Here is a 12588-nt window from a genome sequence, read left to right on the forward strand (position 1 = left end):
ATTAAAAAACTCTTCAGACTCAATTTACGAAGAAAAGATCCGCTCAAGGCAGTTCCATATTTATGAATTCAACAACTTTTTTGTGTGTGCTGACTGTAATGCTCCAAGATGCTAAAATATGTCACCAATTCCCTGGCTAATAGAAAGTCGTCAAAATCAAATGTACCTTCAACCGGGACTTCATAGAGAATGAATGATTCAATTCGACCTTAATTCATTTGTGAAAAGTAAAAATAGCCGCCACAACTTACCAAGCTGTTCTGACAGTTGGCGGCCCCTCTCTGTGGCCACCACCCGTTCATCTTCCATATCGACCTTGTTCCCCACCAGGAGCACCTGAGCATTGTCCCATGAGTAGGTCTTGATCTGAGTGGACCTGTGGAAGCACAAACATTTACTAAACTGTGCATTACAGATGCATTAAAGGCTCAGGATTTTTAAATAATAATCTTAAAAAATGGCTTCAGTTTTAGCCATTTGTACATTCAACAATTACCCTTTTTTAATATTACGGCATAAAATTGTCATTTTGGAGAGAACAAAACCACATTTTTGAAAATGAGTCTCAAAGTGTTTGAAAATAGCCGCAATATTGCACATAACACCGAAATAAATGAGGGATTGGTTTCAAAGCGTCCTCGGTATGCAGCGTAAGTGACGTTTCACCGAGGCAAGCAGACAGGTTTTAAACAAATATTTAAACTTATTTGGCTGACTGTTAAAATAAAAGCAGTCCAATCTATTCAAATCACTGGTTCCATGATTAGCTTTGTACAGTTTTTGCATAGCGTTGCGAAGGCATTTACCGGTCTTGTCACGAGCAGCGCCTAGTTTTAGATAAGAAAAGTAAACATCTGAAAGAGGTGCTTCAAGACAACAGTGAAAAATAACAAATGTATCCCCTCACCAGTCTTGCACGGCATTAAAGGACTCCTCATTGGTGATGTCATACATGAGGATGAAGCCCATGGCACCTCTGTAATAGGCTGTAGTGATGGTCCTGTAGCGCTCCTGGCCAGCCGTATCCTGCATCAACATAGGTGCTCAAACATCAAATATGGAGGCATGCAACTCCAACATTCTGAAAACTGAAACCTTAAGCTAAGATTTGCAGCTATTGAAATGTTTTTTTTAATATACTATTTGGCACATTATCCAATTGATTAATCCCCTAAAAAAAGCCCCTCACCCAGATCTGCAGCTTTATCCTCTTGTCGTTCCTGTAGATGGTCTTGACCTTGAAGTCGATGCCCACCGTGCTGACAAACGCTGGCGTGAACGAGTCGTCTGCATAGCGGAAGAGGAAGGACGTCTTGCCTACGCTGCTGTTGCCGATGATGAGGATTTTAAACATGTAGTCAAAGTTCTGGTCCGAGGACTCCTTTTGTCCATATGTGGCATTTGCAGACGCCATCTAGCCAGCGGGAAAACAGAACAAAACTGATCAGTGAGCCGGGAGGGAGTTGGCTTGGGAAAGCAGAAAGTTCATATTTACAAAGGGTGGTTCATCATATTCAATTTTTGGGAGACAATCTCATTCAAATTAATCCCTGATGCAAGTTAAGAGAAATTATTTCTTCTCAAGAGCGGCCAGTTTAAGGTTGCGATTATCACACCTCCTTGTTCACAAAAAGGTCACGGAGATATGGCTTTCAGGTGAAATTTTAGGGGGAACCTAAAACGCCCGAGAAGCTTTATTTTTCTTGACATTCAGTGATTAAAAGTCATTATGGTCCAAACAAACGGTGCCAATGGGTACATTTACAAAAAGTAAATCACAAATATCGACATGCTACATTTCTATTAGACTGAGCTTTGGCGCTGAACTGTTTTTTTGTTTGTTTTTTAGGTCGTCCTCAGACGAGCTTCCATAGTAGAATCTATACATTGCTAATAATGACTGTGGGGCATAGCTCCTCAAAGCATCCCCAATCACCTTTCTTCTTGTTTGTTGTCAATTGCGCATCGCATTCAGCCATCCTGCCCAACACACTTAGTCAGTAAAATTCATAATTGACGACACATCGTTTGATGCGATGGTGCAATCCTTGATGGTGTGTTATTGTCAAATATTGTTTGTTTTTTAATCTCCATCGCAAACCGGATATCATACGGAGGCCGCCATTACAGATGCGCAAGACACGTCACCTATATAAAGAGCGAGACTTCAGTTCTCTACCTAAATGCGTATTACAGGTAATATTTTGCCTTGGTGGTGCCTTTCTGGGCAGTCGGAGAAATCAACGCCAACAAAAAAAATACATCCAGCCTAGTTAAGAAATCACCAGAAAGATCACCATGACAATTGTGAATAATAATTAAATAATTATTATATATTATTATAACAATAATAATAAATAATTGTGATAAATAACTGGAACATCACTCAAATATTGGTGATCCCGTTGAGTCTCACATATTTCTTCTCTATCGAGTTTGCTACTGCATGCGCAGTAATACTGACCTTGCAGAATAACATCCGGTTTTGTTCCCAAAGATGATCTTTTTTCTGAAATAATTTTACGTTTACGGACTTAAGTAGGAGTCAAAATTTGGGTGCTTATTATACATGGGTACAGGCTTTTTTCCCCAGCATCGACATGCCATTTTTAGGGTGCGTATTATACATGGGGGCGCATTATACATGGAAAAAAAAACGGTAGTCACAGATGGGTTCCCACATGGAAGGAGGGGGCGGGGACACTGTCACTACATCACACACTCCTGTTACACAGCTAAAGACATACAGATGCACCACACTGCACGACTATGCAACTTAAAAAAAATGATGTAAAGTGTGTGCCCTTGAATGCATCCCAACACTAGCACATCATGGCCAAATTGCAAGACGACAAAACGGAAGTAGCGGGGCTTAGCAAGGCTAAGCATCAGATAAACTGTCTGACTGGATACAAGCAAGCTCCTAGGGAGGCTGGGCTAGCCAAACATGGACAACCATATGGTTCACAAGACCCCCTTATCCCACTTACACACGGCCCAAAATTAATGGCAGTTGGAAAAAATACAAACCTCTACAAAGCTGACCTAACACATTTCGAACATTTTTAGAGATTTTTTACATTGGAGTTTAAAATGTTAGCAGGCTAGTAAAACGTCGCCGTGTCCAATTACCATAGATGTGTCCTTTCTAACGGTACATACAACGGAAGAAAATGTGAACGAGACTATTTATATATAACACTTTGCCATATTAGTTATATATAATGAACGTGACACAGCTTCATTGCTGCTAGTTATCAGTGACAGGAGGCACTAGCAAAGCATCCTTAGCTATGTCAAATGAAGGTTACTGTCCCTTATTTACGGCTACAAAAATCGTCTAAACAGACACACCGGCATTCGACAAACTATCAGTACTACTTTTAATACAAACAGGTTAACGGGGTAACATATAGTTACGTGATTTACCTCGAAATGCTTGTTTTATTATCGGCTTCGCTGCAGTAGTTAGTTAGCCCCGGAGCCTGCACAGCTTTGCACCTGCAGTAGTGCGTGCGCGTCTTGATTGACAGGCCGGGCCCAAGTAGGTGTGGCCAAGTACGTATAAGAATGACTGACAAGAGCGTGCACCAATCAGAAATCAGGAATTAAAAGGTTGAGGATGGGTAAGCAAAACAGCAGATGGAAAGTAAACTTTATTAGCAGGCTAAATTATTTTCCCTATTTATAGAACTAAATTCCCTATTGTTCATATTAGTACTGTGAATTTTGATTCATTGCGTTAGATAAAGGAACAAGCAGTGAATACATACTGAATGAAATGGTTTTCTTTAATTGACAAGGCATACAGTTCTAGCTGGAGGGAGGGCACAAAAACCCGCAGTTAAACAACAGAGAGATTGTCAAAGCAGTGGTAATCATTCCTAATCCATAAATCATCAAGCTGAAGAGATTCTCATCTAAAATGACCATAATCTTTACTGTGGATGAACAATTTCGATCCTTCGTGACTGTTAGAGTGCAATGACAACAGAGGAAGACAATAGAAAGGAAAGGTTTCAGAAAACTTGACTATTTTCATACCAACAAAACATGGAAATGAGTAATGATGCATGTTTATGTTATTTGCAGACACAAAATAATGGCGATCAAACAGAGTAACATTTGAAACCGGTCCCGTGAGTAACATCGTACTACAAATGAGAACTCAACCTTGGACTAACAAAGTCTTATTTTTCCATTGTGTCTCATACCCAATATTGAAATAATAAATAAACTGTACATGGAGCAATGTGAGAAAAATGTACAAGATAAAACACACTGACCCCTTTTGCATGTTGTGCTGGTTACAAAGCTGTTCGATAGACCTTAGTTTTCAAGGCATCCTGTAGTGTTGGTCTTTGTGGTGCTGTTAGGGGTGACACAGAAAGCATTGCACATGTTTTCCTTCAGCATGTCGGTATTACGGCCAGAAAAATGACAAGAAAATCCCAGGTGAGGAAAAAAAAAAAAAAAGGCTGATGAAACAAGAGAAAAGAACCATGACATGGGAGTGATTTGTGCTGAAACAATTCTAAAGTGGTCTTTGTACTGTTCATAGCTTGTTGTCAAAAATGTGCATCAAATACAGAAAAAAAAAAAAAAAAAAAAAAAAAAGTCTTCCGTCCCAAAGTCCAACCTTTGACAGCTGTAGTGGTGTAGCCCGGGAATTCCACTCAACTATCAGCAACCCACCAAATAGTCACATTATACACATCATGGAGGTACACAATTGTAAATTGTACTATACAAAGTGCTTTGGTTTTTATTGGCAAATACGTCTATTTTTTTTTCTCCTTTAAAAAGTCCACTCTCACATAGAAAAATACATCACCGCTTTAAGACAACATCAGCTACAGTTTGAAAAAAAATTGGAGGAGACACGGGTCGGATTGGCACACGAGGTGCTACAATCAACCAACTTTATCAGTTTGGCGCTGGTGGAAAGTAGCCTGTGGCAAAATGGAAACTACAGTACGAGTTGTGTCACGCTTGCCTGGCACTTGTTTTGTCATTGACTTACGTGATGAAGAGCAAAATATTGATTAACAGTAGGGGGGGGAAAAGCCTCACTTGTTTGGATTTTACAGTTACAAAGATGCACCGTTGCAATAACAGCGGCTGACGGAATGTCGCCTTTTACTACGTGCAGGTAGCATTTCAGTCAAAACCCTCCATGTGCTTGTGGTTTGAATCAAAGCCCTTTCAAATCACAATGAGGGCTACTAGTTAGGAATTAAAAAAGAAAAAAAATCGAAAGTGCTCAACTTGAAGGCTAATTAAATGGGTGGCGTCCTATCAATGATGCAGACAAGTGACTTCAAATAGAAACAAAAGACAGTTTGAATAGTAACAAAGCAGAAACTTGTCTGATATTTTTGGAGGGGAGGGGGCAACAATGGAAAGTATTTTGAATGCACTTCCCATGCAGGCCATGCAAACACCGGAGACTGCTTTTCAACACTAGAGGGCGTCATGTACACAGACCATATTTGCTGTTATTTCTTGCACGGATTTGACAGTGAACTCAATTAAAAGCGAACATTAGAAAACAAATATTTCAAAGGCAGGCCAAACAAGAGTTAAATTGCTAGTTTGGCAAAATGTCTCGCAAGGTAGACTGTAGTTTGTCACGACCAAAAGAAACACGCTTAAATGAGAGGCAAAACCTCTTCAAGTATCCTCAGCCAAGTTTAAGTTGAATCACTAATCACATCTTTCTGGTTTTCATGCCATTCAGCACTTTCTCACCATCTTTACAAAAAAAAACTTGAAAAAGAGGAAGACAATTTGCGAGTGGTGGAACCTAATCTGGCTACTATTTCTTATCACATAGTCTCTGCAGAATATCTACAGTGTGTCTGACTGTCGGAACAGAAACCCGGATTCATGTCCATGACTGGACTTAGTTTTGCTTCAGTCATTTGTGCAAGCGCCTGCTTCAACTTGCAGGCCTCACAGCTGCACCCAAGTGCTCCTCATCCCGAGGCTCGCCGTCACCATGCCTACGGAAACCAAGGGGAAGTTTGTGTGGACTCGGGGAAGCGGCGTGATGAGGCACTGAAATCAAGATGAAAAATCCCCCGCCCCCCCAAAAAAAAAAAAGTTGGGATGGGCGCTATGTATCGAGTCGGATGTCTGATCCCGTGTCTGTCCCACTTTCTGCTGCCATGTCTTTATCGGACTGTGCAGACAACGTCCTTGTTGCATCAGCAGTGATGGTTTTAGGGGGTAGGTGAGCAGATATGGCATCTAATCCTCTGCCAGAATCAGTTCTGGATGTTTCATTGTCTCTATTACCTTCCTCTTCATCAGGCAGGCTCCCCGTATCAGATTCTCCTTCCTCCTCCTCCAAGGTCAGCTCGAACTGGAACTTGTCGGTGGACGCCATGCCCACACGTAACCCCAAAGCTTCTCCAGTGATGCCCCTTTCTTCTGGGCCTTCGGGATTGGGTGAAGGACTTCGGGGGATCATGCTCTGGTACCACTCTCTGTTATCCTCCAAGGTGTCTAGGATCTCTTGTGCATCGGGGTGAACGAGGTCGGCCCACGTTTCCCAAAGAGGATGTACGATGTAATCGATGAAGCCCACCTGAAATGAAAACACTACATGAAAGGGATTCCTCGCCATTGGATGGCTGTCATGTCAGGTGAATCGGTCAATTGCAGCCGTGTCACTGTTGACGATGCGGACACACTTTACCTGCGTCTTCTCAATGGAGGCGTTGTGTTTGTCACACATGGGGCTGATCTCCATGCCCTTTTCTCGCTCCCTGTCCCCTTGGGTGAAAAACTCCACCATGATCCGATCAGTCCACTGCCGGTATAACTCGAGTGGCTTGGTGGGGTTGCTCAGGTCTGCACAGTGCACCATGTTCTGAAGAACCTGCAGTGATTTTATTGGCATTATTAATGTGTTGAATAAAAGCAGGGGGTTAGCAAATATTTTGAGTCCAAGGGGAGAGAAATGGATCTTCACACAATCCTTAAGGCAATCAAACTTTAGGATTGGGATTGAATTTAATACCAAGAAAATAAACACGCTCATTTCAGGAAACAGGATGAATTCAGACTTTGTATTAGAATAATAAAAACAAAATCTTTGTCATGAACACGTTTCTTTATAATAATAGTTAGTATTATTTACAAGTATTTTGCCCAGGAAAAAAAAATAAAAATTTAAGATAAAAATCACAAAACATTCTCACCTGTATGCGGTCTGAGTAATTGTCCAGAAGGAGAACACCTAAACTTGTAACTTTCTTGGTCTCCACCATGGTTTTTAGGTCTGCCAGCAGGTTCATGTGTTTGGACATATCAGTGGCTAGCACCTGTGATCACAACAATCGCACCAATGCAGTCAGGAATTCTCACAAGAAGACAATCTAGATTCCACTGGGTGAACTTAACTCACCATGTCAATGACTAATTTGCGTAGTGAGTGTCTCTGTTTTGTGCTGAGGTTTTGAAAGATGTCACAGTTGTCCTCTTGCAGAAGCTTAAAGCCGACAGCCAGGTGGTGATTCTCTAACACCGATGAGTCGTTGTACATCAAGGCGAGCTCGGAATCTGAGAGGGATAGAGTTTCATGAATTTCAAGTGGCGCTTAATACACAAATGTAGAGTGGCAAACTCACTTGTATTGATGAGAAACTGATTGGAAACACCAGGATGGTCCACATCATGGATGGCGCTGGCAAAGAGAGCGGCGAGGATCTCCAGATCGGTGAACACAGCCTTCACCGACGCACAAAGAGAAGATAATCGATTCAAAACCATCAATAGTGACGTTTCTCCATAATAGATTTCGAGGCTTGGCAATGCTCATCTACCTCGAGCGCAGGTGTGGAAAGTAGCACGTGGGTGGATTGGACGACATCTGCGGCGTGGATGTTGTTGTGATACGCTACGTCTGCGTGGTAGTGATCCTCCAAAGTCATCATGAAGGTGATGAAAGTGTCTACTGGAATCTTGAAAGACTTGAGCAAGTCGCGTTCCTGAGACAAAAGGGCCAAGTTGAATTTCTTGAGTACTGAATTAACCTCGACACGATATATAAAAAATAAATATATAGGCATAAAAAAAATCATGTTTGACCAGACATTAAAGTGAAAAAGAAATTGATAAAAACATGGCAGTTTGACCACCAGATCAAAATTAAGCTGGAAATCGTGTTGCAATTTTAATTGGATTAATTATTCAGATCTACCCCCAAGATGTTTGTTACACGTTACCTGGAAAATGGTATACATAGTGACCGTGAGTGGACGATTCCCAGAATGCTCGGAGACCTTAAAAATGTCAATTCCCCATCTATTGATATCCTCCAATTCCTGCAAACAAGCATACACAATTGTCAAAACAATGCATAGAAACTTCTCAAAGCATCCCTAAAGCTGTCTTTGTACCTTGGCCAGAAGTCCTTCCTGGGCGGCGTTGACCCCAAAGCGAGGGATGGTGGAGGGTGCCAGACTGGGGCTATGAGTGGGCTTCTTCACGCCACTGATCTGGGACATGGGTCGCTTCTTCTTCTCCTCCTTGGTGGGCGGAGCCATGATGTCCATGTCATGTTGCTTCTCTGTCAGATGGCCACAGACAAAATAAAGGGATCATTTTTGCATGCCATTTTGCAACATTCTAACTCCCATGACGAATGAGCAAACATGCAATGAAATGCAAATGGCAAGTAAATTACCTAGGAAGGTACTTGAGATGAACTCAGAGACTTGGTTCCCTGAGCGGCTGGTCTCCGACAGCTGGGTGAGTTCTCGGTTCAACATCCTCTTGAACTGGACACAGCAAAGCAGACCGTCAGCTTGTTTCAAAGACGGCATACAGTAACGCGTTGTCTCCCAATTTTAGCCATTGCCACATTTCACAGCACACCACCCAAAAAAAGAAATCCCCTAAAAATCTGTACTGAAATAACGAGCTTGTTTCAATTGAATCACATGTGGAATCAAAAGTATCCCTCACATTCCTCAACTTCAGTAGTTCTTTATTCACAAAGCCAGCAACATGTGAGCCTCAATCAGCCCCCCCCCCCCCACTCCTCCCCCCCTTACCATCCTCAAAGCGCCTTCATCATTTAAGCTCTCTTACCTGAATGAACATCCACGACTCCGAGATGAAAGGATCCACTTCTGGCATTTCAGCGCAAAATCAAGCATGGAAGCAAAAATTAAAACGTGAGCGATCCTAGTTTTGTGGTCATCGTCTGCCACTGCCCCGTCCTTTTTCACTGCTTCTCTGAGCAGAAGCTACTGCAAGCGGGAAATCCACCGGTGGCAAACCCTGGGAATGCCTAGATCAATACAAGCGGAGGTCCAAGAGATGGGATCTATGAGAATAGATCTTCCTTCCCGACTCTCCCTCATTCACTCTGTTACTGCTTGCTGTGTGTGTAAACAGTCGGAGAACGAGTTACTCTCATCCACGCCTCCCTCCAAAAAATATCTGAGAATAGCAGCCAATACGGCGAGTGCTGCAGTAGAGGTCGGGAGAGCCGCAGGCTCTCATTGGTCGAAAGCTACACAAACTGGGAGGGGCTGAGCGTGTCGGAGCTGGAGGTTGTGAGATGCACCATGTGCACCAAGTTTGAAGATGATATGAAGAAAATTGTTGAAAGGGAGGAGTACGGGAAAGGGACAGGGGGGGGCAGGTTCATTCATGAAGCCAAAAATAAAATTAGTACATCATGTACCAGAATAATGTCAGGACAGTGACCATCATGAGCATCATCTACAGGAAAGGGTGGATATATATAAAACATAATTAAATATTTGTTATTTTTTAAAACTACATTTCCAAACTTACATTTGAAAAATTTCACAGCACACAAGGGGGGGGGGGGGCAATCCTCACATGAATTGAGATCTCCAAAGTACAATTTTAGGGGTCACTTGCAATGTATCCACATTCATTTTCTATATTGAAATTGTTTGACAAAGTTGTCAGTGATGCAGAAACAACTCTCATTTAGCCGACCACGTTCCCACCCTTGATCTTGATGTTATCATCTCCTCCATTGACTGATGCTGTTCATTGACCAAGAGAGAAACCCAGGCTGCCTTATGTATCCGGGCAGACAATATAAGTATGCGACAATGGATAATGTTTCCGTGCATCCCTGTGCGTGATACTATGAAGCACATGTATGCTGAGTGGGCGGTCTAACCATGGAATCACGCGAACGTTGGGCTTTGGCGTGGAAAAAAGAAGATGTGGATGGAGAGGTGGGGGGAGTGGAGGAGAGGGATGCAAGGGGGTTGGGGAAAGGATGGATGGGGATGCCGTTTCATCCTCATTCACATTTTTCTGCACGAGTGGGGGGAAGGGTGTGTCTTGCCTCGGTTGACACGCACGAAAAACCCTCACGCTCATTCATGGCGGAAACCACTTCTCAATGAGTCTATTTTCATAGGACACGGATGGATGCTCTTATGGTTGCGTTTAGGCAACAGTGAACATCACATGACTTTCCTGGAGTCTGAATCACGGGAATTTTGCCGTTACATAGAAATATGTAAAGGCAAAACATTGAAAACAGTTTGACAATTTATTGCCATAAGGGGAGTGCTCAGTTTCTGATGCCACAACAATGCTTCCCAAAGCCCAAAACAACCAGCATCTAATGTTGAAGCCATTAATCTAAAAGGCAATACCCATCATGAACGTGTTCCAATACTTTTGCTCACTTGAAAAGTGGGTGGCGAAAACAAATGAATGGGCCTTGCCAGCCATTCCAATACTGGAAATGACTCCACTCCAAATGACGACATGTGTCGCTCGTACAATTACCTTGTTAGAGGCCATTTCGCTGACAGAGTGTCGGGTTTTCAGGGTCTCCAGTTGTTCCAGACACCAGTCCAGCTCATCCAGAGTTTCGATGGCGAGCTGCTGGTGAGGCTCCTCTGTTCCAGGACAACATAGCAGGGTTATTATGGGATAGAGTCAAATCCCCAAAAGATTCCATATACTATGAAGGCCTGTTTGTCACAACAGTGTGGGATTACTGTATTAATGAAATACCATCATATTGTGTACATAGGCAGTCATTCTGAAAAAAAAATGGTTATGCATGAGCATCAACTTTAATGCGGCCATCTCTGTCTTGTGTTTCAAACAAGGATGCAACTCGATACTGTCAGTAACCAATTGAATACAAGCACTGACCTGCCAGACTGGTGTTGCACATGGATGGCGGGTTGCTGCCAGAAGATCGAGTCCTGCAGACACAGATCATCCATTTATTTCATGACAATGAGATTGTATGATGACATCACCTACTTGCTGGCTGGCCGATCTTGCTGGCCAGTTATAACAGCAAAATTGCTCCGGACTGTCCTCAGGCTGGCGAGGACCTGCAAAATGAACGGAAAAAATAATCGTTAAACTATCTCAACATTTGTTTTTCACTTTATTCAAGGAGCACTAATCTATAATTTTAATTTTCCTGTGTACTCAGAGCCCATTATGCATTTTGTCTCTTGTCTTAAATGTCTTTAATCATAAGGATGGAGTGGACTTACCTGTGCAAACGGTGTGACAATCATGTCTTCTGTGTGTCTGCATGAGAGGAAAATACAAACAGGAAATGGATGAATACAAAACATAACAGTGTTTTGTAAAAGAAGCGACATTTATTCTATATATACTGTTTGATAATGAACAGTATATAACTCACAACTAATCAAGGTTGGAAAGTGTGATGGAATGCGGTCGTAAACAGTTACCGCAATATTTAATCTTTTTTTTTTTTTTACACGTGTACCTAATGTAGTGTCTGGTAAGGGTAAAAATCTGTTCATAATTAGTCCAAATTATCAGTATGTAAAAATAAATAAAAAAATAACAGTAAGCAAAAATATCAGTAAGCAAAATAAAGTCATTTAATCTCATTGAAAAACATTAGTGAGCAATGGTGGGAATATTTTTGTGACACCCTGTAGTATCAAGAACAATGTACATGCACTGCTAAAGTTTAGTGAGGGAACAAAACAGGGTGGATGCAACACGAGGATGGAATACTAATAAGAGAAACAAAATGTGGTTCTTTTTTCATAAACAAAAAAATGCCATGCACGCATATAAAAAAAAAACAAAAAAACATGGTGTTTAAGGGAACCAAAGGGATCGAAGGTGAATTCAATTTTATTCAGTTAATGTTTCAGTCACTTTTGGTGGGAGGAAAGTGGGAGTGGGTCGGCCATGAAGCTAACAGGGAAGACACTAGGAGGGTTTGAGGGACGCAAATCAGTGATTTAATTGGATTATTATCATGTTGGTCTCACCGAGATGACAACCAGTTGACCTCCCAGTGCTTCAAGCTTTCTTCCCTTTAAAAACAAACAGCCATGAGGTGGAGAGGGGGCTTGCCATTGTTTCAAGTGTTTTGATTTGATCTGTCACTGTTTTAGTGGGAGGCACAATCCACGTGGACAAAAAGGGACCTTTTTTTTTTTCCTGATTGTGAATGCGAAATGGATACACAGCACGTTTATTCTGATATTCAGGTACAACGTGAATGAAAGTTGGCAATTTTAGCTGTACAATCCAAAGAGTTGGGGAAACAAATTTAATAAATGT

At 41.9% G+C, this 12588-nt stretch overlaps 2 protein-coding genes across 10 annotated transcripts in view; both read right to left on the reverse strand.

The window, feature by feature from the left end:
- Positions 1–166: 166 nt before the first annotated feature.
- Positions 167–3580, reverse strand: LOC133165432 (ras-related protein Rab-3A-like). The gene is made up of 4 exons (XM_061295090.1): positions 3430–3580; positions 1190–1414; positions 908–1026; positions 167–376 (listed from the first exon to the last, which is right to left on the reverse strand). Exons 2-4 carry the CDS (start codon positions 1412–1414, stop codon positions 199–201), a joined length of 522 nt encoding a protein of 173 aa, XP_061151074.1. The 5' UTR covers positions 3430–3580; the 3' UTR covers positions 167–198.
- Positions 3581–3773: 193 nt separating this feature from the next.
- Positions 3774–12588, reverse strand: part of pde4ca (phosphodiesterase 4C, cAMP-specific a) — a 34642-nt gene continuing 25827 nt past the window's right edge. For 5 of the 9 annotated variants that reach the window (XM_061295084.1, XM_061295082.1, XM_061295081.1 and 2 more), the window contains 14 exons: positions 12294–12338; positions 11532–11568; positions 11290–11363; positions 11176–11228; positions 10801–10913; positions 8696–8789; positions 8409–8578; positions 8235–8333; positions 7833–7997; positions 7638–7737; positions 7415–7569; positions 7209–7331; positions 6704–6886; positions 3774–6592 (listed from right to left, as the gene is read on the reverse strand). In XM_061295084.1, coding sequence (XP_061151068.1) covers positions 6119–6592; positions 6704–6886; positions 7209–7331; positions 7415–7569; positions 7638–7737; positions 7833–7997; positions 8235–8333; positions 8409–8578; positions 8696–8789; positions 10801–10913; positions 11176–11228; positions 11290–11363; positions 11532–11568; positions 12294–12338 — 1885 coding nt within the window. In that variant the 3' untranslated portion in view covers positions 3774–6118. The other 4 variants (XM_061295085.1, XM_061295086.1, XM_061295088.1 and 1 more) reach the window with 2 other exon arrangements.

The sequence above is a fragment of the Syngnathus typhle genome, linkage group LG13 (assembly GCF_033458585.1).
Source record: "Syngnathus typhle isolate RoL2023-S1 ecotype Sweden linkage group LG13, RoL_Styp_1.0, whole genome shotgun sequence".
Taxonomy (NCBI): domain Eukaryota; kingdom Metazoa; phylum Chordata; class Actinopteri; order Syngnathiformes; family Syngnathidae; genus Syngnathus; species Syngnathus typhle.